Source organism: Sorex fumeus, unplaced genomic scaffold (genome assembly GCF_029834395.1).
Source record: "Sorex fumeus unplaced genomic scaffold, SorFum_2.1 ptg000086l, whole genome shotgun sequence".
Lineage (NCBI taxonomy): Eukaryota > Metazoa > Chordata > Mammalia > Eulipotyphla > Soricidae > Sorex > Sorex fumeus.
Genome location: NW_026606143.1, coordinates 27,931,969 through 27,957,010, shown reverse-complemented (window position 1 = coordinate 27,957,010; position 25,042 = coordinate 27,931,969). Strand labels below are relative to the sequence as shown.

General features: G+C 41.4%; 1 protein-coding gene across 1 annotated transcript; it reads right to left on the bottom strand.

The window, feature by feature from the left end:
* Positions 1-1,013: 1,013 nt before the first annotated feature.
* On the bottom strand, positions 1,014-24,836 carry LOC130039279 (acyl-coenzyme A thioesterase 9, mitochondrial-like). Its single transcript, XM_056131125.1, has 13 exons — positions 24,799-24,836; positions 22,409-22,579; positions 21,777-21,814; positions 16,083-16,166; positions 14,861-14,964; positions 10,177-10,250; positions 3,935-4,002; positions 3,311-3,422; positions 2,883-2,973; positions 2,620-2,705; positions 2,086-2,173; positions 1,565-1,715; positions 1,014-1,093 (listed from the first exon to the last, which is right to left on the bottom strand). The coding sequence occupies exons 1-13, from the start codon at positions 24,834-24,836 to the stop codon at positions 1,014-1,016; spliced, it is 1,185 nt and encodes a 394-aa protein (XP_055987100.1).
* Between the last annotated feature and the right edge of the window lie 206 nt (positions 24,837-25,042).

Here is a 25,042-nt window from a genome sequence, read left to right as displayed (position 1 = left end):
ATGTTTTTTGAAGAGAATGAACAAAGAGATAGTGCTGGGATCTTCCCATCTAAAGCTCTGAACCCTTCTTGCTATGACTCATATTTTTTGTTCAATTCCTTCACCCAAACCTATCAATGACAGTAACAAAATAAAAAAAAACAGGAAAAAAGGGGGAGACAAAATAATATTAACAAAAATGTGACTGGTAGATAGGATTTTTAGATAACAAAGGAGAATTTCATTTGAAAAATCAAACAGGCTTGAGGGATGTAGCAACTGTACAGTGTGTAAAGTGCTTGCCTTGCATGCGGCCAACCTGGGTTCAATACCTGGCAACAAATATGGTGCCCTGAGCCCATCCAGAGTGTTTCTTGAGTGCAGAGGTAGGAATAACCTCTGAGCAATGCTAGTGTGGTCAATTTTTTTTTAAAGTCAGGCAAGCAAAACACCCTCCAAAGGTGTCTTGGTCAGTTTGGTGTTGAAGTTGCAGTAATTGTGTACATCAAAAACCATAAACAGGAATACAACAATGTTATCTGTACTATAATTTAAAGAAATTTTATGCCTTCTAAGGCTACTTGTATGTCTAGCTCATTGAAGTGTGCATGATGGGCAGGTGTGAGCAGAGTTTGATTCTCAGTACCCTACTCATACAGACAAAAACATGTACACATATACACACAAAACTGTCATCCTAAAACCCTGGCAGCAAACCTTCTACAATGAGTTTTAATTTGTGGGAGAATATCACGTGTATAATCCTGAAAAAAAATAGAATTTAACCTAAATTCTTTAGCAAACTGGGTGCAACATAGTGATATCACAATTACATTTCAGCAAAGAATTTATTATTCAGTTAACTCTTAATCCCTCCGCTCCATTCAGTTACTCTCTTAATGTGGTTTTCTAAAAGCTTCATTCATTCTTCTCTATTTAGGAAAACAATAAGGCCCTAAAGAGAACACACTTCATTTGATCCTCATTAACATCATATTACTGTGGAGCGCTGGTCTTCAAGGGAAAGATTTTTCTTAAGTTGTGAACCCTCTTAGGTTCACAAGCCGAGACATGGTGTTGAAGTGGCGCTGTCCATCTAAATACAACATAGACTCTGAAACAGAAGAGAGAAAACCCTGGAGAAACTCTCAGGCCTTAGAAAAAACATCACGTGGACAAGTAGAAGACTACTGAGTAACACCAGGGCAGCAATGATATGCAAAGCTGGGCGTATGTGTGCATGGCTGGGCCAGAGGTGTGTGAAGTGTCCAGGGGAGCAAAGCCTGAGTTCCACCCCTCGCTCTAGAATACTAATCTTCAATTACCAGTGGATTAGCTCTGACTCCAATGGCCGCCCACAGCTGACACCCACCTCAGACAATGGCCAAGTGGACAGTGCAGCCAGCAGCTGCCTGAGGACCACAAGGCATCTTTTCCTACAGCGCTGAAGAATCTCAAAAGCTCAATCTCCTAAACATATTACTGTACTGACAGGTATCAGGGAATTTCCACAACAACTCAAAGGGATACAAACTTTCTTTAGAGTTCTTCCCTTCATTGGGAATCGGGTGTCATGGTAGCTTACCTCCATAAGTTTTGGGGAAAACCAAGGGCACTTTTTTCTCTGACATGTATGTGAAATGAAAAACATTGGTGGTCGTATGTTCTTGATCATCATAAGAAGCCACTTCACTGTGAACTCTGACTTGAATGTATTTGCCTTGAGTAAAGCAAACCTAAGAGATCATGGAAAGGGTAGTTAATCTATCACATTAGGAAGGAGGCGGCATATATAAAAGAAAGGGTGGTTTGGGGTCAGAGAGACAGAAAAGTGGGTAGGAAGCTTGCCTTGCACTCAACCCACCCAGGTTCAATCCCCAGCATCTCATATGGTCTCCTGACCAGCATCAGTAGTGATTCCTGAATGAAAAGCCAGGAGTAACCCCTGAGCATTGCCAGATGCAGCCCAAACACCAAAAAAGAGAGAGAGAGAAAGAGATACACAAACACATACAGAGAGAGAGAGAAGCTTTCAAACATGTGAACATTGCTCCTGGCCCAAATGAATAAAAAATTGAATCCCATCTCTCATCATCACACACCTACCTGGGATGAAAGAAACAACAATGATCCAACTTCAACAGGCTTCTGAAACATGATATCATCCACAGCTACTATAAATGGCTGGGAACCACTAGTGGGAAACACAAAATGAAGTTGAAAAATTCACATCATCTCTAGTTCTGATAAAAAATGACAAAAGTCAAATTCCAAGTCACCCAAGAATTATATAAATCTAAATATAGGGGAAATAACCATACCAGCAGGAAATGGTATGAAAAGACACTGTGAACCAGCCAATGCCAAATTCACTGTATCCTTTTCCTTTTGTATATCCTCACTTTGTTTTCCCAGTAGGTCTTTAATGGACTAGCTTACAAGGTCAGAGCAATAGTCTTTAAGGTACTAACTTACAAAGTCAGGGTAAAAGGTTTCTGAAATGAAGTTCAAGTCCAGCTGCTATAAGACTCTTATTTATTTTTAAATGAAACTTTTCCCTAACATCTAGATTGATGCAAAACATTTTAATTCAATGTGATAGTAAAAACTGCTTCTCAGACTATCTTAAGTCTAACTCACCAGAATTGACATGCAGTAGCCCATCCGAGTTCATAAGCTTTCCTCATAAGAAAACCACCAAAGATACGATTGAAAATGTTCCGCTCCTATAGAACAGAAAATAATTCCTACTAAACAGAAATTTGGAACCACCCTCACATACAGAACAAAGGAAGTAGTAATGCCACACAAGACAGTTCAATTTCAACAGGGGTTGAATCTTTGATGACTATGTCAAATGCAAGCTAGTCTTGTTTAATAGCTTGTTCACGAAAGTACAGTACCTGAGGGTGACAGATTTCCAAGCTCTTCAGTTTTGAATTCTCCATCCATACTGCATTAGGGGGCAAAACTCGACTTTGAAAATTGATGGTTCTGAAAGTGTAGATTTTCATAAACATGTTAAATTCGTAGTTTTTAGGGGGTAGAGCAATAGTTCAGCATGTAGGGTGTGTCCCTTGCTCACTGCCAACCTGGGTTCAATCCCCAGTACTGCAGATGGTCCCCTGGACACCACCAGGAGTGATCCAGGAGTATGCTCTGGGCACTGCCATGTGTGACCCAAAACACAAACAAACAAGAAGAAATTTTCATGCTAAAATGTGCAATATTTTTTTAACAATTCACAATGTATTCAGGCAAACTTGCTCCTGCAATCACTCACTAGGTTTTAAATGCTTCCCCAGTCTGGAATCTCAGCGCTCTCACTTACTTTGGATCCAATGTGCTAAGAAACAGCTCGTGGACAGTTGTCCTCTCCTCAGCGCTGGGAGCCATTTTCAGTAATGATGCAGAGAAAAAATCAATCCTTTTCCCCTTGTTCACTGCAACATGGAAGAAGTAACTATAATCATGATGTCTTATTATAGTACGAGGGGGCAGGAGTTTCCTAACTGGAGTGTCTTGGTCCCTAGCGATGCATTATTTCAAGATTTCTAAAACTTCCTGGAAGGTGTCAATTTCCCACTGCAAGCTATTCCACACTAGGATGTGGAGTCTACCTAAAACGTTCAGTGACTCTTTGCTTCCAGATGGAAATTACACAGCCTCAAGTGAGATCTCCAGAAATCTTGCTCTAGAGGCCAAATCAGTAGCTCATTCAGTAAGATGTAGTTCCCAATTAATTAAAAATAAGAAAAATTACTTAAAAATATGTATTATCTGAGCAATAAAATTATTAGAATATGAAACAAAACCTATTTTCAATTTCAACAAATCTCAGCATGAGTAAGACACTAAAAGTTGAGGAGAATTCCATACATAACTTTAAAAACCTCCTGAGTTACAATTAATTCTGCTTTTAAAATTGCATTTCATTATAAATAAATTAATATACATTCGCCTTGTTGAAAGAGCTCTTCTTCCTCTGGAGTTTGAATGATGAGTGGATGTACAAATGCCGGCCTAAAAGGAAGAAAATAAAAGAAGCTAATACCTAATTATTTAATAGATTATCTAATACTATTAGCTAATAAAATCAATGATGAACAACTAATTACCAGTTTTTAATCTTTGCTATTCATTTTGGATAACTCCTACTAAGTGTTCCACCCAAGATCTCTGAAAAAATTCTGAGAAATTCTGGTTATAAACTTTGAGTTCAAATGTGGGTGCATTCAGTGGCCCAGCCAGCTGACAGCGGCCAATGAAGGAACAAATGGGGCCACAGGCTGGTTGGTAATTATTGACCATTTATGTTTTTCTCTTACAGCATTAATTGCTAGTTATATAGAAATTGTGAAGGGTAATGGTACACATAGGTGTGGTTGAACATTATCATAACAATAAACGGATGTAGAGCCCTTCCATCAGGGGAAGTTCTTCTAGGAAATTAACTCAGGGACAAAATCTCACCTAAGGGTTCAGCAGTCTAGATTATTAGGAGATCCACTCAAGGTCCAGATTCCATTTAAGGATGTATTTCTTTCTCCTTTCCTTAGCGAGGATTCCATTTAAACGTCATATTAAATTTACTTCTTACTAATATTTCTCGTCATTTTGTATGAACACAGTAAGATATATTAAGTTTCGAGGGTGGCTCTTCCTGGAGACATCTCACAATGTGTCCCAGAATACAGTCTTCAGGCCAGGTCAGTCTTTCCTACCCCCAGCAGGGTCCTTATTCAGTTACTTCGTTTTGGGTCATGACAGAGTTTACTCCATGACCATGTTCTTAACTTATTATACTTCTTATGGAGCTTAGCCTGTCCCTTTTCAATGCCAGGGTAGCTGACAGCTTGCCCTGGGTCCATCAAAATCCCTCACTCGGACCTCCATTTGGAGGTAATAGGAACTAAGGTCAATTGAGGCTTAAGTCAAGTAAATATGGTGGATGGACAAGTAAATGTTATTTGGAGCCAATTAACTCCCATGTTATTAACTGTCTTCCTGTGTCTATACAAACCTTTTTTGCTAAACCATGCAAAGGGCATAAAGAAAAGAGAAAAACTATATAGGATTAGGAGTGCTTGATGGAATTGGTTCTGCCTTGGGAACACTGTGATGGGTGCAACTTAATAAATCTAAACTCCCTTGCAGGAGAAGCAAGGACAAACCAATGTTATCCAACAATAAACTATACACTATAAAGTTAGATAGATAGATAGATAGATAGATAGATAGATAGATAGTCAGACAGACACTAAAATATTCACACTACCAAACTTATAGTCAGTTGCCCAATTGTTTCACATGAGTTTTCTTCATGAGAAAACATTCCAAATAGGTCATAAAACAGTCTAAAATACAATTTGACTGGATGCTTTTAAAAAAAAGTCAAGAATATTAGGCCAGGGAGATGCCTCAAAGGGCTGTAGGACATGTTTGCATACAGGAGACTCAGTTTGAATCTGAGCAGCCTGAGAACTGTCCCCAACAACAGTGAGTTGGGAGTAGCCCACAGCACAGCCAGATGGAGAACGACAATGAAAAAGTCAGTCTCAAAGCCACAAAATAATAATTTTTTTGACGCAGGAGTCCAGGGGCTAATCCTGCAACCATGCTCAGGGGATCATATAGTGTCAGGGAACAAAATTGGGACTCATGTATCAAAACAGATCTCCAGACATTTGAGCATTATCTGACACTGTTTTTTTGTTTTTATAGTGGCATGGTGGGGAACAATCTTCCACCTTTGGCATGAGAGGCATGTGCTCTATGGTCAGACCACATCCTTACCAGGGGAACTATTTGAAAGGAACATGACCGTCAAATCATAATCCTTGCTCAGACACTGGATCCAGGAAAGATGCTCTATAGGAAATCTAATATGGTAGATAGCCTATGTTGAGATGTTAGGAAATGTAAATGATTTGCTGTTGAATTTCTTCGATTTATCAAAGACACCAAGGTTGTTTAGGAGAACTACCTTATTCTGAGGACCTACGTAACCACTGATGACTGAAATGTGCATATGTGTGTATTGATGAAAGGTGAGAGAGTAAGGCAAATGTTGACTACTCAAATTGGCTGAAGGTGTATGAGTGTTTAGTAAATTAGGTCTTCCCACTTTCTGCAGGGCACAATTTTTCAAAAGGAAAATGGATCATTATGACAGAATCCAAAGTTGTGAAGAAACAGCACTGGAAGCATGAAACAGAAATAGTAGCTCAGAAAACCAAAGTATGTCAGCTGGGGGAGAAATTTTAAGTAATGCCCATAGTACTAGGCACAGAGTACCAGGCCAGCTGCTAAGAACAGCAGATGAGTGAGGGCTGCTGGAGACAGAGCAGATGGGTGGATTCTTCACCCAGATCAGAATCACCAAAGGGTTCTCTAATCTAACCTGAATGGTCCAAGTCACCCTTTCAGGCAGCACAAGAGACCTCGCCGCCGGCTGCCTGCCTCGAGTTCCTAACACAAATCAGGCTTCCCATAGGCTGTCTGGGCCAACAGCAAAGTGTACCATTCTCTTCCCCCGCCCCACCCCACACACACACAATTTGTTCCTATCATTTTGAAAGTCTTATGTGTGAATGTTGCCTCTGGGCGCCATCTTAGCACACCAACAGCCCTGGTCCAGAGACACAGCAACAAGTCCTGGAAGACACCACAGCACCAGAGATCATTCCTGGCCCCATATTGAGCCAGTTTCACTGGGGAACCCCAGATGGAGCAGGTGCAGTCTCCTAGCCTACTCCAGATGGAATCCTGGAGACCAAGAGCTTCCACACGCAAGGCCCAGGTATGCGGGTTCCAGGATTAAATCTCCATGCCGTATGGCAGCAGAGGCAACAGGCTTTCCCTCCCCGGCTCCCCGCCCACTCATTGGCCTGGCTATCACCTCCACAATGCTCCTCCAGGCACCATCTTAGCACACCAACAGCCCTGGTCCAGAGACACCTAATTAAATTCCAAAATGAATTAGTGCCCTACAGAAATGTCTCTGGAACCCAACCACTTACAATCTAGGATTCCAGAAGCACGTGGCTGCAGCACCCAAGATATTCAAAATGAGCAATGGACAATAAATGATCTAGCATCTGCCCCTGGCAGACACGCTTGAGTGATGGTAGGAAAATTCGAGCAAAACATAATGCCCAAAAGTAGAGAGAGAGAGAATATTGGGGAAATTGCCTGCCATGGAGGCAGGGTAAAGACTGGGAGGGGGGTGTATACTGGGGACACTGTGGTGGAAAGTGCACTGGTGGAGGGATGGGTGTTCAATCATTGTACAGCTAAATCTCGAACAGGAAAGCTTTGTAACTATCTCATGATGATTTTTTTAAAAAGTAATGTGGAGTTCATGCCCAGTTCAATCAGCTTAATTAATGGCTGAATAAATAGCAGTACTTCTACATTAATGGGGAAAAAAAGAGAAAGTCCTGTGTGTGACTTTGGTTAAGGACCAAGATTTCAAACTAAGCGGAACATGATAAAGTACAAAGTTAAAGGACATGAAGTCTATGTACTTCAATTTGACTGGGAGCTCAAGATACAAACTCATAGGAAGGCTATCAGTTTCCTTAGCATGCATCCTAGTTCTGTTCACAGAAAGGCCTAGAATTTATGACAAGAAATATCGTACAGTTGTAAGACCTAGATTTGGGTCTCTACTAAATATCTCTAAACACCACTAAAATGATCCCTTGGGGAAATGGCTGATTCCAGGCCTTGAGCAGGAAATCAATAGGAGGAGCCCAAGATATCTTGTTTCAGCAGAAAGAGAAGAAATGTCAAAAGAGCTTATCACAGGAGCCAGCTTAAAGCAGCATCTCGGACCAAAGATGGCAAACTTGAAGCATGCTGAAGAACAATGGCTACATATACTAGGTGCACTTCCCATATTACAATCCACGAGTTCACAGCTTTTTTTTTCAAAAAACGAAAGAAACAGAAAAACCAACCCATCACTAACTTATTTATAAATTCATTACCCGAAAAGTCTAATAAAGGGCAAAAATCAAATACCATCCTGACTTACACTGGCAGGATTGAGGGGTCACTATGGGGGCCTCCCAAGCGGTGGCTACCCCTGTTGATTCTTGGCCAACTGGACTGCACAGTCAATATTGGGGCTAAGGATACAGTGTTATTTAGGCTCAGTGGGGCTTGAGCACCCTGGGAGCGTTTGGGGATTCACCAAAATCTAATCTCTGTACTAACTCTGGTCCCTGATTCTGACATATTTTTGTTGTTATTTGGGGGTCATGCTCAGCTGTGCACAGGGCTTACTCTTGCCTCTGCACTCAGATTATTTCTGGAGGTGCTAGGAGGACCATACGTGGTGTCAGGGATGGAACTCAGGTCAACCGAGCCCAAGGCAAGGGCCCTACCCACCGTACTATCACTCTGCTCCCTGATTCTGACTTTAACAAATAAAATGGGCCCAGTTGACACAGGGAAGTGTGTCTTTACAGAGCTGCAAATTAATGTGGGAAGGATGTCGGGATTTTGTCTGTTTGGAATGACATAATTTAGGAATCATTTTTACATTCTCCAATGAGAATAATAAAGTAATTATCAGGATTGGACATGACAAGTACTGGAGAAAGATGGGGGGAACTAGCTATTCTCAAAGTGTGCTATGGAAATTCTCTGGACCAAACCATGCACCATAGATTATCATTGATTCTGAGAGGATAAATGGTACTTAACAACAGGATGCTAATGTGGTCACTCGAATCCAAACATCATTCTGGGAAACATCTATAACCCCCCATAGCATGTAATACTGAATATAATACAAGATGCATACATAGTATCACCATGTGTACTCTTGCCTAAAAATTTGAACTTGAATGTAATCAGGTTATCAGGGTTTCAGCTCAAACTTCAGCTTCAGAAAATGATATGGCCTGAGAATTTTGTTCAAAAATATCACTGTGAGGTAACAAGGAGGCAAATCTAGAAAGTAGGACACTGTAGGAAACTGTCTATTTGATCTTTCCATTGAAAGGACAAGGAAAGGAAGTAAGGAAGCAGTGGGGATAAAATTTGGATCAACTTGAAGCAAAGAACATGAGAACTGGTCTTCAGTATGCTACTTGGGGAGGGGTAGTGGGGAATAGGCCAGGGAAGAGAATATCACAACAATGGTGGAGGGAAGTGTTCAATGGGAAGAGAAGTAGGAGTTAAACGGTAGTAAAACCTATTAGAATAATACTGTAACCACAGTGCCAAAAGGTACTTTTAAAAGGTGCCTTTCATAGAGGCAGGTCAGTAGGTAGCAAGTAAAGTAGGTAGCAAGGAAAGGGGGTCGAGGGAAGCAGGGTAAAACCAGTAGAAGGAAGTGGACACCAGTAAAGGGTTTGGTGTTGAAACATTACACGTGTGAACTGTGAATCACTTTGTAATTCATGGTGACTATATTTTTGGAAAAATGACCTAAGAGACCATATTACTGTGTAAATAAAAGCCAGTAACTGACACACTTTCAAAGGGTGAGTCATATAGTCTGTGAGCTGTATCTCAACAAAGCTGTTAACAAACACATCCAAACTTGAGATATAAAAGTCTAATGTAATTCAGTGACCTTGTTTGGGTTCTGACTTGAACTAATCATTCAAAAGGTAAGGAAGGGTTTAGCTTCGCCTTGCATGTGCCAAATTCTAACACGACACACACAAAAGTTTTTGTGACGATGTTGTATAAACTGAGTAGTATTATATATTGTCATGTGGGATAATGGTGATATAGTAATTCAAGAAAATATACTTTTTAAAGAAATAGATGACTACATTACCATCCTGAGAGGTGCGGTGTCATTGTCTCTGATTACATTCAAATCCTAATTTTTTTTCACCTATACCCTGTGGATCTTGGACAGCAACTCCCAGCTCTATGCTTTGGGTTTACCCCCAATGGTCTTGCAAGATTATGAAGTACCAGGGATCACACCAAGGACTCTTCTATGGAAAACATTTGCTCTAACACGTGATCTATTGACCTGTCCTCTGCAATAAAGTATTATAAATAGTACTATAAAAACCAGTTGAAACAAATGCACCAAAACTGCTAAAACTGTTTGTGAGCAGGTGACAGGCATAAGAAAATTAATTAGAGATTAATTAATTGAACTTCTCTTCAATTTCATGCATCTTTGAAATATTTAATAATCATTAGAAAAAAAGCAATTACCCTTTATTTTCAGCATCACGAGCCACCATTACAAATGTTGCATCCAATACAGGAAAAAAATCATTGTCGTGATACTAAGGAACAAAGAAAAAGAAAATATACATGTTTAAAAACATTCACTACTTAGGCCTACTAAAAATTTAACTGATGTATACCATGCCTAGTTTGAGACCGTCTAAAATTTTAGAAGAGAAGTACATTTGAAACCCTCAGTCACTAAGCTCCTTAACCTAATTCAGGCACAGAAATGCACCCTGGGAACTGCAGCATATTCTAGAAGTCTGAGATCCCGCAGGGAAGACACACAACAGAGCACCTGTGAAAAGTGCTGGCATGAGCACAAACTACAGTATTCAGAGTCGAACATGAATGGTACACAAGGAAATGATAACAAAAGGACCTCCGGCAACATGCCATTTACATGCTCTTCAGAGTGCTCAAACCAGCTCTCTGCAACTCTGCCCATGTTTACAAAGGAGTGAACTCCTGCTGCTCACACAGCCCTGGCATTTGTACAAAGCTTTAGTGTGTCAACTACCAGCACTTGTTTGTGTTTTCTCTGTGAGCACCCATGACTCTACGACCGCCTACAGCACCAAGACCACTTTTTTCCATTTTCATACAAAATTAATGAGTGTCAGTTAATGAATGAGGCAGGCAAGTAATTATCACAGTTTTGCATCTTGCAAACTCCAAGAGGATAGGACTTCCTGAGTTTTTCCCACTGCCATATAGCTAGTACAGAATAGGTTCTGTGCTCAGTAAAAAGTGGCTAAGAGAAAGTTACTGAGCAGATGCTAGAAAACATGTCTTGGTGACTCCTCAACAAATCCTGATGAAGAGCACAGAATCCCTGAAAAGAAAATATAGGTTTGTATGCTGTGCTTTGGGCCAGAGATTAGCAGGTGCGGAGTGAAAGGATCAGAGAAAGACTGCTAAGGAAGGAGCTTGGGGGAAGCAGCAGGTACCGTGAGCTGGGAAGAAGGGCAAGAACTCAGGCAAGAAAGAACCTAGAAGAGATGCCTCCGCGCCAGGCTGAGTCTCACCCAGGGAACCCCAGAGGGGGGAGGGGGAGCACACCACTTGATCCAATGGAGCACCAGCAGCCTGAAAACCTCCAGAACCCAACCGCCACCATGCTCACAGCCGGACTCCACAGGCTTGGGACCAGCCTCATGCATGAGTGAGCCTGTTGAAAAACTTAAGTTATGTAGGTTTTGTGACAAAAATCTCAACGTTTTCAAGGAGTCAGGAATGAGTGACCTCCCCCATCCTCCCTGGTCTTCCTGGAGTCTGGCAGTCACGCCCACAAACTGCCTGTGGCACCATATAAGCTCATTAATGATCATGATCCAGAGACTCACAAATAAATCCCAGAAGATATCAACAAGCTGTAGAGATGTGCCTCTGGACCCCAAAGTCACTGTCCACTTAAAAATTTATCCTGAGTTGTATCACCCTATTTAAAATTTTAGAATTCCTGGAGTGACATCTCATATTCTACACCACTGATGTACAGGAGTAGCACACCAAACTGGATGGGGTGTGAAGTAGAAGGCAACCAATCTCAATCACAAAAAATATTAGCACACAAGGCTCAACCTGGAACAACACGTTAGCAATCTCTTATACAACGGTTTAATGGCTCCAGGGTAAGATACAACAATCTTCACACACTCTCCTCTAAGGAAACTTTTTGGGATTTTTAGAGGATTAGTCATAACATAACAACAAGCAATACAAAATAAATTATTTAGGGCCTGCTTTTTGGGCAGGCTTGGGTGGTGGTGGGAAAATTTTAAATAATGGTGATGGCAAGGCTTAATGGTAGTGGGATTGGTGTTGGAATATTGAATGTAATAAATTATTGTGAACAACTTTATAAAAATACAATTAAATTTAAAATTTTAAAAAAGAACCTGGGGCTGGAGCGATAGCACAGCGGGTAGGGCGTTCGCCTTACAAGCGGCCAACATGGCCGACCCGAGTTCGATTCCTCTGCCCCTCTCGGAGAGCCCGGCAAGCTACCGAGAGTATTCGATATGCCAAACACAGTAACAACAAAGTCTCCAATGGAGACGTTACTGGGCCCGCTCGAGCAAATCGACGATCAACGGGAGGGCCTTTACCTTTTACCTTTAAAAAAGAACCTAGAAGCATGGTGCACTGTGGATAGTGAGAGTCAGAATACAAGGTATTAGGGCAAGGGGAAAATCAGGAGGATAACACCTTCCATTCAGCAACAGAAAGGTTCACTCCAATCATAAGTCATTACCAAAATGGTCAATGAGAAGAGTACATTTTATAAAAAGTTGATGCTTGTCTGCAGTGAATTTTGTTGGTTTCTCCCCATATTAGTTTATGTTTTTCAACTTATATGTCAAATATTTACATTGATGAAATTCCCCAGAAAGCATGTCCAATGCTAAGAATATACAATTCTAAATGTGCCAATGATCAAGGTAGGAATCAACTGTGTAGATAAAAAGAATGTGGACAGATAATAGAGACATCTACCAAACATTATTTTCTAAAGTATTATTGTGATTGCGGATGTTGCCCAACTATAGAGCGATCCTATGTCCAATCCCTAGCACCACACAGTGCCCTGAGCACAGCTGGTTAAGGACCTGGACCCCTATGCATTTCTACAACAGCTCTGGTTGTCTAAAATCACAATGAGTATCCCCAAATAATGCGAGCTGTGGCTCCACAACAGTTAAACAAGTTTTACTTTCAGTCACAAGCAACGCAGGCATCAAAAGATAATGCCAGTTGCATAGTGCATCAGATTAAAAAATATTATTTAATAACTGTAAGAAGGGCTGGAGCGATAGCACAGCAGGTAGGGCGTTTGCCTTGCATGTGGCCGGGTGGGTTCGATTCCCAGCATCTCATATGGTCCCCTAAACACTGCCAGTAGGAATTCCTGAGTGCAGAGCCAGGAGTAACCCCTGTGTATTACTGGGTGTAACCCAAAAAGAAAAAAAATAACTGTAATAGATGGGTTGATCCTATACTGAAGTTTGTTACCTTGTAAATTTGCCACAAGGTGAAAAGCTTCATAACTCCGTAACAAAAAATGTATTAAGGCAATGCATTTGTTGCCTGGAAAACCTAGCAAAACTGAATAGGCCATTCTTAATCACATTTCCCACTATAATCTTGGACATACTCAGAATTATTTCATTTTTGTGCTATGATTTCACTGAGCTATCTTTCCTTGTAAAATTTTGTCATTTTAAAAAAGCAATGACCATACAAAATTTTGCTCATTAGTGCTGCTGTTCTGAATTGCTGTGAGACGTCTAAGTGAATATTAGTGGGTTTATGTGTTCCCCAGCCTTGTGACCTGCACACATGAGTATTTGGAAGGAGGGTCACTGCAGGCATGACAAGAGGGCAGGTGGCCCAACGAGAGTGTGGGGAGCCTTGAAGTCAGTGTGCCTGGTGTCTTTCTAAGAAAAGGAGAAGCAACACAAAGACATGGTCACATGAGGGAGGAAGCCAAGTGACAACACAGGGAGGAACTCAAGTGACAACACATAGATAGACAGAAGTGCTCCAGCATCAAGTCAAGGAACACCAATGGTGGCCAGAAAACCACCAGAAGCTAGAACGAAGCAAGGAAGAATATTCTCCATGGCTTCCAAGGCACAGGGTACTGCAAGACCTTGATCTTGGACTTCTTGTCATCAAACCACGGATAGCTCAGGGCTGTTTCAACCATCAAGGTGCAGTTCTAACTTGCAGCAGCCCAATGGAACCATAAGTTACCAATCCCCAATCCCATTCATACCTAACATATTTCACCCTTTCCTGAAAGTCTCTTAGGAAAAACCAGAAACAAGCATATTCAAAACATGAACACCTGGGGGTACAGCGGGTAGGGTGCTTGCCTTGCACGCGGCCCACCTGTGTTCAATTCTCAGCATCCCATATGGTCCCCTGAGCACTGCCAGGAGTAATTCCTGAGTGCATGAGCCAGGAGTAATCCCTGTGCACCGCCGGGTGTTACCCAAGAAGCAAATAAATAAATAAATAAACACCAAATTGATAATCTAACATCAACGAGATTGACTTCATTTTAGTGCACATTTGGGTCACACACAGTGTCTTTGGGCTCATGCACCAACACCAGGATTAAACTCAAGACTGCACAGTTACCCAAGGGCTGCTGAAGGGACTGATTCAGCTCCAGGCCCTTTTGCACCAGAAATTCCAAAGAGCAGAGCTGTAAGGATGCCCCCAGAGTCTTTGGGTGACACCAGGGTTCTGAACTTGCAACCCCACAGTGTGTGGCAATCACTTTTTGTTTTGTTTTGTTTGGGGGCCAGACCCTGTAATGTTTTGGGGTTATTCTTGACTCTGCTCTCAGGAATTACTCCTGCTGGTGAACAGGGGATCATATGGGATGCCCGGTATCAAACCCAGGTCAGCACATGCAAAGCAAACACCCTACCTACTGTATTATCACTCCGGCCCCAACTGGCAATTCTTTTAACCATTTTACTTTTTTACCTTTTAAACCACCAAATCATTGTAGTGGCCCCACATGAATTTTCCATTTTACTTCTATAAGCAGAGGGCTATATGCCTACCATAGGCAAGTAATTAAGTTGTTCCTTCATTGCAAACAAACTGGCTGCATACTAGACAAGTGGTCACTGTGGCATATATTCACCTGAAACATGTGCATCTTCACTTCCATGGATGTCTTACCGACCCAGCTAACATGGCCAGTAAACTTGATGTCCTGCTCTGGATTTAAGCGTGTCTTATGCAAATCTGTAAGAAATTTTTTTTAATTACGTACAAACCATACCAAAAATATTCCATACTTTAAGGGGACAATTTCATTTGAAATGTTGGCAAGTTGGATTTGTCTTCAAAGAAAAAAGTACTTTTGGGGCTGGAGAAATAGTAAAGCAGGTGGGGCATTTGCCTTGCACGCGGCCAGCCCGGTTCAATTCCCAGCATCCCACACAGTCCCTTGAGCACTGCCAGGACTAATTCCTAAGTGCAGAGCCAGAAGTAACCCCAGAGCATCACCGGGTGTGACCCAAAAAGCAAAAAAAATAAAAGTACTTCTGCCATTTAAGCAAAATTTACATGTCTATTTGTAAAAGATAATCAATGTAAAGAACATTAAAGACTGAAAGGAAGAGTGGGGGGAAAGAGATACTACATGGTTTATGGTAATTATCTTGCATAGGGATGACCTTGGTTGAATTCCAGGCACCCTATATGGACTTCTTGTACTCCTAGGATAGAGCACAGAGCCAGGAGAAACACCTGATGTGGCCCCAAAAATATAACTAGAGAGAATTCAGAGGACACCATGGTATGGGTCCATGTTTTTCTTAATTGAATGAATTTCTTTTATGATTTTGTCATCCTTCCTTCTCTCTCATCTTATATTGTCCAAATAATTAATACACACCATAAAAATTTATCTCCAGGGAAATAAAACAAGAACAATGCAAAACTCCTACCATAATATACAGAAAACAGTTTTGAAAAGCATTAGAGATATTTTGACAGGTCACAGTCCTCCCGTAATTCATCGATTTGCTCTAGCGGGCCCAGTAACATCTCCATCGTGAGACTTCTTGTTACTGCGTTTGGCATATCGAATACATCACAGGTGGCTTGCCAGGCTCTGCCATGCGGGCGAGATACTCTCGGTAGCTTGCTGGGCTCTCCGAGAGGGGCAGAGGAATCGAACTCGGGTCGGCCATATTGGCCGCTTGCAAGGCAAACGCCTTACCTGCTGTGCTATCGCTCCAGTCCCATTTTGACAGGTATAACTTAAAATTTCAACATAAAAATAATATATCCTCTATTATCAAAACTACATTAGAAATACAGAAAATTTTAATTATGCATAGAGAATTATGTCTTACCAATCTTGTCCACAAGGGCTGTAACTATTGAGAAAGGAGACACCTGAACTGAATCAGTTTTGTTGTGCATGTAGCAAATAAGAACTGTAGGGATATAGAAGATAAACAATGGAAAAGCAAAATTATTTCTTTACGTTGAAAACGTATTCCCTGAAAATCACAAAGTTATAACTCCTGTTTTGAAAATCCAATTCTTCCCACAATGAGTTCCCATCGTAATTTAGCCTAGGAAAGCAGACTTCCATACACGGATATCATTTAAAATGATTCTTTGAATTCGATCTCCCATTTGACCCAGCTATAGCACTCCTGGGAATATATCCCAGAGAGGCAAAAATGTATAGTCGAAGTGACATCTGCAATTGTTTGTTCATTGCAGCACTCTTTACAATAGCCAGAATCTGGAAAAAAACCTGAGTGCCCGAGAACAGATGACTGGTTAAAGAAGCTTTGGTACATTTACACAATGGAGTACTATGTAGCTGTGAGAAAAGATGAAGTTATGAAATTTACATACAAGTGGTACTATATGGAAAGTATCATGTTAAGCGAAATGAGTCAGAAAGAGAGGGATAGACACAGAAAGATTGCATTCATCTGGGGAACACAAAGCAACAAAACGGGAGACTAACACCCAGGAATGGCTGAGATTAGTACCAGGAATTTTGCTCCATGACTTGAAGGCCAGCCACATGTGCTAGGTGAGAAGGAAGCTCAGATAGAGAAGAGAGCACCAAATAAAGGGTGTTGTGAAGACCCTCCCAGGGTGGGAGAGACATGCTAAAAGTGGTCTATAGACCAAACATGACTGCCACTCAATGCCTCTCTGGCAAAACACAGTACCCAAAAGAAGAGAGAGAGAACAGGGAGGAATGCCCTGCCACAGCGGCAGGGTGGGACGGGGGGGGGGGATGGGGGGTGGGAGGGATGCTAGGACCCGTGGTGGGGGAGGATGGGCACTGGTGGAGGGATGGGTACTTGATCATTGTATAACTGAAACCCAAGCACAAAAATTTATAAGTCTATAAGTGTACTTCATGGTGTTTCACTAATAAAAAAAAATGATAAAAAAATAAAATAAAATGATTCTTTGTATCACTATGCACTATTTCAGACTTGAGCAGGAAGCCAAACCCACAAGGTCGGGTCCCTAAGTGGCTTGTCACGACTCCACAGAGACTCAGTACCTAAATCGAAAAAAGACCGCCATCTACCTCTGATTGCCTCAAACCTCTTCAGAAAAGAGAAGCAAATCATAAGAAACAAATCAGCTAGCTGTTTTCTACCTCACTCTCTCCCAATCATGGAGAAATGATTATGTTCAAAGTTATCCCTCCTTTCCCCAAAAACCTCAGCTCCCGCTTCCAAATTTTCACAGAATTACTATGTGCCAAAGCATACTATTTTGGGGGAGGAGGGATAACATCGACTTATTAGGTCATTGTACTTCTGTGTTTAGTGGCCTCATTGCTTCCCCACAGTCCTGTTATATCTGTACCATCAGCACTCAGGACAGGGGAACACTCACAGAATGTCTGCTGAATGACAAGAGATCCTCTATTCACACACCTGCTAAAGGACAGAATGCAGCTGAAACCAGAGCAATACAATCCATTCTAAAGCCTATCTGGTACACAGGGGTCATATCAGTCTGACCGATGGCAATATTAATGAAAATGGAGACCCAAGGGTAGATTTAACAGGATCAGAATAAACAGGTTCCAGCCGCCTTGAGTTAAGTGTTGCCCCATTCACTGAAAAAGAGAACAGTTCAGTGACAAAAAGATGGGATTTTTTTCACCATGGCACACTGTGCAAATAAAAATGCCCACTAGCCAGGACAAAAACTGGCCTTCAGATCAGAATTGCACATGAAGAACTAGTAGTTTCCTAAGTAAGCCATAAGCTTCCTGAGTAATCCAGAAACTGATAACAACTGATATACTGGGAGTAGACAAGGACTTAGAAAGAATGTGCAGGTAACAACCAAAGGGGCAGAAATCCAAGGGATAACTGAGCTGTTTGGGATGAAGAAGAAAGAAAAATTGACAAATGAGACCAAAAGGAGCAATCAGTGTAGCAGGAGGATATAGCTCCAAAGCCCAAGGGTGTTCTCTACAAAATCACCAGCTGCAAAGGGTTAGGCTCCCTGATGTCAGCGCTTCACTGAGAAGCACCCTTATGGCGGCTGCTGAGGAAACCAGTGGGGAGCTTGGCAGGTGCCTTTTCTGCCGCATAGAGGAGAAGCCAGAACATAGCAGGGAAATGCCAGGCCAGGTGCAGTGACAATGAAAGCAAATCAGTTTGTCCAGTTTTTACAGTTTGAGAAGAATGAAAGACAATGGGATTTTACCTACAGCTGAGTTTAAGGTAAAACAGCCATGACTATAAGTTGAAGGGAAACAAGTTGAAAAAAGAGTTGGGAAATGAAAGAGAAGGCATAGTTGATAAGACAAACTCCTTGAAGAAGCAGAAGGAACAGAACCAAGTGCAAAATAAAGGGACTGGCTATTAACAGAGGTGATGAGGGGAAAAATGGAGCGGTGGCAAGGAGCTTATAATTAAGGGACAACTAAGCAAACCGATGTCTAGTGAACGTGTGGAAGCATGCAATCTTTTTAAGAAATGTATTGAGGCAACAAGAGTCCTAACAGTGTTATTATTAATGGTTTAGGCATAAATGTCACCATAGCACACCCGCATCAAAGGGCCAATATCCCTCCACCACTCCCTCTCGGTCCCTTCTCATCCATCCCTCCCCATTTACCACACCCCTCTCAATTTGGTAGTCCCTGTTGTTTGCAGAATCTCAGGATTTTTCCTCCCTGGCCACCTATGCCCTTGCATTGTTTCTCAATATAGAACTTTCTTTAAAGACCATTCCATTTTAACCATGTTTATTTAATCTGGAGGGAAAGTTGCGGGATATGAGCCTAAATAATAGGTTTAGAGAGCATCTTGAACCCCTTTCCCAACAGTTCTGTTAAAAGCTCATAAGTTGGGAGCAAGCAAGAGAGCTAGGTAGGGGGAAGAGGATGCGCAGGACAGGCCAATAACAGGGAGCATGATGTAGCTTGAGCCCAATGAGGAGAGTGAATGCAGATAAGCCCACTATTCAGTAGAACCCCAATGAGGTGCAGCAGTGCCCATAATGGGTTGGCGGTTATGGTGACACAAAAATGATTATGAGAGAGAGAGAGAAAGAGAGAGAGAGAGAGAGAGAGAGAGAGAGAGAGAGAAGGGAGAGAGAAAGGGAAGGGCCTGCCTTCGAGGCAGACTGGGGGTGGGGTGGGGGATGATGGGAAGGAATCTGGAGACACTGGTGCTGGGAAATGTACACTGGTGGAGGGATGGGTGTTGGAACACTGTATGCCTGAAATCTAATCATGAACAGCTTTGTAAGGGTCTATCTCACAGTAATTCAATAAAAATAAAGAACTTTTGCACAAAATCGGAACTGACGAAATAAGAAATTAAGGATCACAAAAGTAACTGGAAAAGGGACTCACAAATTTGAGCAGTGATAGAGTAAGAATAAACTCCGTGGTGATAAACTGGAGCTAGAATGATCAGTGTGAACCCATGGCTTCACAGTCCAATAAAAATGCACACAGTTGTAAGCAAATGTATACACTTACTGACAGGGAACGAGAGCACTGATGCTCTGGCAGCAACATCTCTTTCTAGCACCCCCTTCTGGGCTTGTAAATACCTTCCTTCATTTTATAAAGAACCAGGGCTGTTTGGAGAGATGGCTCAAGATAGCTCAATGGGCTGAGCAAATGCTTTGTATCTGGGAGGTATAGGTTAGATCCCTGGCATCACATTTGTACCCTAAGTACTGCTGGGAGTGACCCCTGAGCACAGAGCCAGCAGCAGCTATCACGCACCTCCAAGTATGGCCCCAAGCCCCAAAACAATCAAGAAAGAAAGATTCAGGGCTGGGAAGACAGCTCAAAAGGGTGAGACTCCAAATTAATGCCCAGCACTGCAAGTCCCTGGCATGGGCGGGCATGGCTCTTGTGGAAGCCCAACACTTGCAACTCACCTGGATTCCAGCAGCATCACATTGCCAGCCAGAGCATTGAGCTGTCTGGCCCAGTTGGCCACATGTCATCTGGGGTGGCCAAGAGTCATCTAGAATGGCCCCCAGGCACTCTAATACTCATTTTTGAGCCCCACCTCACCAAAAAGTAAAAAGAGCCAGATCTCTTTGGAGTTTGGGCTGATCAAAACAGATGAAAAGAACACATTCTATCAATGAAGCAGGAATCCCTGAGTGCACACTGATTGAAAATAAATCTGGCAGGCAGTGCTAAAATGTCATGGTACCACAAGAATAAAATAAAAGAACAATAAACAGAAAATCTGGCAAAGGATGGGGTGTTTACCAAGTCTCTAAATACCTAGGCCTGTAAGTACCTCCCTAGGAGCTATGTACTGTAAAAGAAAACAGAGTGTCTTTATGTTCAAGAAGCATGGCAGACACTGCCTGCTCCTCAAGGTAATGAGTAAATAGCACAGTAACTGAAAAGAACTAAACTTACAAGCCACTTGCCAGCATGCAGTAAGAACACAGCATCCCTTCTGTGGCTTTCTTGACAAAGACACATGTCCTGAATCTAATCATGGAGAAGCAACAAACTACCCAAAGTGAGGGACTTCCACAAAAATCAAACCCAGAAAATAATGTTTAAAGTGTGAAGATCTAAAAGCCAAGGAAAGACTGAGGAATATTCCTGACAGGAAATCTTCACACAATGTGACCAGAACTTCATCCTTTGCTAGGAAAGAACACTGGCAATAGTTGAACACAGTCTGAGGATTAGCACTTCAACACACCAGTGTTATTTCCCTCATTTTGATGGTTGCATTGAGGCCATGTAGAATGTCCTTATTTGTAGATCATCTACATGAAAATATTTGGGGGTGATGTGCATCATTTCACCAACACTCTCATTTTCAGGGAAGGGCTACGTCTTAATTTAATTTAACACTTTTCTGTAATTTAAAATCTTGTTGGAAGACTCTCAAGCATTTATCAGGGTGCCAGGATCTCTCCCAGAAATTCTGCTGGCCAATAGTTCAATGCTCAGACCATGGCTGGGGATTACCCAGGCCATCCAGCAGTGCTTGGGGCTTCAAGTGCTTCTATGACTTGTGGGCGGTGCATGATGGAACCTGTGATGCTGGGAATCAAACCAGATTTGGCCACATATAGAGCATGCACTTTGACCCCTACATAATCTCTTCAACTTCTTAAAACTTAAAAAAAACTTTAAAAAATTCTTTTTCTTACAAAAAAGCTTCAGAATAGCCTAAAGAGATAATTCACATGCTTTGCATGTGGGATCCCAAGTCCCATTCCTAGCACTGCAAGGTGCCTGAATACCTCCAGGAGCAACACCCAAGTACTTTACCAGGTGAGGCCCCTGAACATGGTTAGGTGTGCTCCACAACCAAACAAAAAGTTTCTTAAAATACATCAAATTACAACTCAAAAGGAGTTTACATTCTAAAGAGTATTTACAACTCAGTCATAGACACCCTTTTTTCCCTGCTCTCATCTGTGAAGATGCAAGAATAAAGAAAAATTTGGAATAATCTTCTAAATAAAAAAATAAAAAATAAATCCAGCCACAGAACTCAATGGATAGCTGTACCAATTTAGAGATAGTAAAACAATACCAGTACCTCCCAAGTTATCAAGATCCTCAAGAATCCTGCCAAATCTGTGAAATAAAGAAAACTGTGTTTAAATGGAATCATCTCCCTTTAAAAATAAATAAGATTTTGTGGAAAAGAAAAGGTCTGAAGTGTATTATAGTGATTGCTGCACAAATCCTTGCATATTCAGAATCCACAGATTTGCACTCTAAACTAGGGACTTGTATTGTGTGTGAATTATTTCATAAACAATAATAAAGTCATAACTAAAAATAAAAAAACAGGGCCCAAAGATGTGGATCTAGTGGCCAAATGTGTTGCCCTCCATTACTTTCTGGCACCACACTGTCTGCCCCTATCACCTCAGGTGTGGCCCTAGTGGCTGCCAAATACGATAGGCCCAAGAACCACCATTCCTGAGCACATTGTCCTGTGTGGCCCCACAAAAACAGACAGGATCCCGGTCATATCATGTTTCAACACGCATCCTTCACCAGTGTATATTTCCCACCACCAATGAAATCCAATCATGATCAACATTGTGTGTATTTCACTGTGGTTCAATTGAAAAATAAAAATTAAAAAAAGAATAAAAGCCCCAAAATAAAAACAACAACAAGAAGAAGAACAAACAGGAAACAAAAACAGTTCTGGATTACCTCACAGTATTTTCAACAGTCAGATATTTCTCTCGCAGTTCCGGCTGAGTGCCCAAAGGCAGAAGAACTTCGATGTAACTGTCTTTCATTCTCCTAGGAGACAGTTGTTCCTGCGACTCAGCCAAAAATCTACGGAGCAATTTTCTTTCCTCCATTGCTCTCACATGGTCTCTGAGAAGAAAGCAGGCAAGCTTTGTGAAACACAGGAGCAGGGCTATCCTGAAACTCGGAGGCACAAGTCAGTAAGACACCACTATGGGAAGAAAGAGAAGGTCTGTACCTACTGCATTTCTTCACCCACCCCTTCCCACATGGCACCTAGGGAAACTGAGAACTGGCACAAACTTGCACTTGTATATTTAAAACTACACTGAAAAAAATATATGGAAATACCAAATGAATCGTATATTGACCGTCCTCAAAAACTGTATTCAGGGGCATAAGAGAGAGCGCAAAGAGCTGAGCACTTGCTTTGCATGTAGGAGGTTCGGGTTTGACGGGGTCAATCCCAGCATCACATGGTATCCCTAATACCAAGGAGAGAGTATTCAACCTTCAAGTACTGCTGACTTATGTTTTCCCGAAGAGGAAAAAAATATTCAAAAAGAGAATATTCGAAACCAAATTTAAAATACAGAGATGGACAAAAGAATCTCTAGAGACAGGGTACAGACTGGCACACCCACTAAGTTCCACATTTCTCGTGTGTTCCAGCTAGCCCGGGGGCTCTCCCCTCATGCTTGTGTCTCTCTCTCCCTCTCTTCCCCTCCCTTTCTCTCTCACTTTCCCCTACTCCTTCCTTCCCTTCCTGGATCACTCTTTTTTTCTGCCACCAAATTCAAGAAAGAGGAGAGGAGAGGGAAAAAAGTGCATATCAGAAAGAATTACGGAGGGCAGAACAAAAGAGAAAGAAGAAAACATGAAAAGGAGACAGAAAAGAAAGAGAAAATTAAGACAGAAGAGATGGAGAGAGACAAAGGAATAAGGAACTGAAATTCTGAGTTTCCTTAATTCAGAATTCTTTCTAAGCTTCACTTATGAAGTATTGTTAGGAAGGTTTAGCTAACAACAAAAAGGCAACAGAAAAAAGTTAAATGGCTCCAGGTAAAGCCATAATCTGGAAAATTAGATGAGATAAATGACACAAAATCTTTAATGTCAAGACAGTGAGAAGAAACAAAGGAAGCCTTCTTCCCAATCCCTGAAATGTTTTCAAATATATTTATAGAGAGAGTGTGTTTGTTTTTGTTTGGGGCCATACCCAACAGTGCTCAGGGCTCCCTCCTGGCTCTGCACTCAGGAATCTCTCCTGATGGAGCTAAGAAGACCATACGGAGTGCCGGGGATTGCATGCAAAGCAAGTGGCCTTCCCGATCAACTATTGCTCCTATCCCTCAAATCTATTTTTATTAAAATAAAATTGATATGTACTGTATAGGCTTAAGGTATACATCATGTTGATTTATATATTGAATTTTTTCTTTTAAAATATTTTAATTGTGATTTACAATACTGTTAATGATGGCTTCTCATATGCGCATAATACCAATACCAAATCCATCACCAGAGTGCTCCGTCCCACAAGGACCCTAACACCCTTCCCTTTCAACACCCACCCCCACCCTCGCAACTCAAGTCTATGGATCAGCTATACTGTTGGACTGCTTGCGGCCCTGTTTTTGCCTTACTATGTATCTAAGTCCCATATATGAGAGATCATTCTCCATCCCTTTCATTCTAACTGACTTCACTCAGCATGATATCCTCAAATGATATCCATCCATGTTGCTACAAGTTGCATTTTGTTGAAATTCTTTATATAAACAGTTTCAAAGTCACTATACTATAAACCAACAATAGATTTTTTTAAGTATCTATTGATCACCCAGAGTCTTATGATTTATCTCATTTTAACTTCAAAATTGCCTACACCAAGAGGGTCATTATCATCCTATATTACAACAGGGAAATGCTAAAAGAGAAAGAGTCAGAGGGAGACCAGGTGAATTATGCAGGAACAAGAAAAAGGAAGCAGACTGCATGAAATGGAAACCCATAGTTTTGGGTTCAAGTTTCAAGTTTAATACTTACTGTTCAAGCTCCCTGAGTGTCAGTTTAATCATATGCAAAAAGGCATAGAACATAAGCCATCAGCATACCCAAGTTTCGCTGAGAGTCAGTGAGGATGCACTCTGAAAAATCTAAATTACATACTAAGCATGCTATTTTATGATGATCTATGAACTGATGAATTACTGTACTGTCAATCTTCAAGTTAAAAAAATAAACGCATCCACAAACAGATTCCCCCATCTCTACAACATGACTGACCTAAAGGTAACTTACCACTTTAGAAATTAAAAAAAAAGAATGAATCAAAGAATACATACCGCCAGATCAGGGACACTCCTAATATCTCACGCAACATCTCTTGAACTGAAAACAAAGAGATTATTGAATGAAACAAAGATATATGAGAAGTCGATTATGACAAAGAGCTCAGGAACTATAAAAAAGTGACTCAAGCATTCAAAAGCTTTAAAGCACCAAGATTTTTCATTTAATGCCACACAAACAATGCAGGAAAAGGGTCAAGCCTCTGTATCTGCTTCCTAAAAGCATGAAACTATTGTG

Coding starts and splice junctions, on each gene's coding strand:
- LOC130039279 (XM_056131125.1), bottom strand. CDS start 24,836: ATGTTGCGTGAGATATTAGGAGTGTCCCTGATCTGGCG. Junction 22,580..24,798: donor GGAGTGTCCCTGATCTGGCG/GTATGTATTCTT, acceptor CTTTCTTCTCAG/AGACCATGTGAGAGCAATGG. Junction 3,423..3,934: donor GCTCTTTCAACAAGGCGAAT/GTATATTAATTT, acceptor TCCATGTTGCAG/TGAACAAGGGGAAAAGGATT.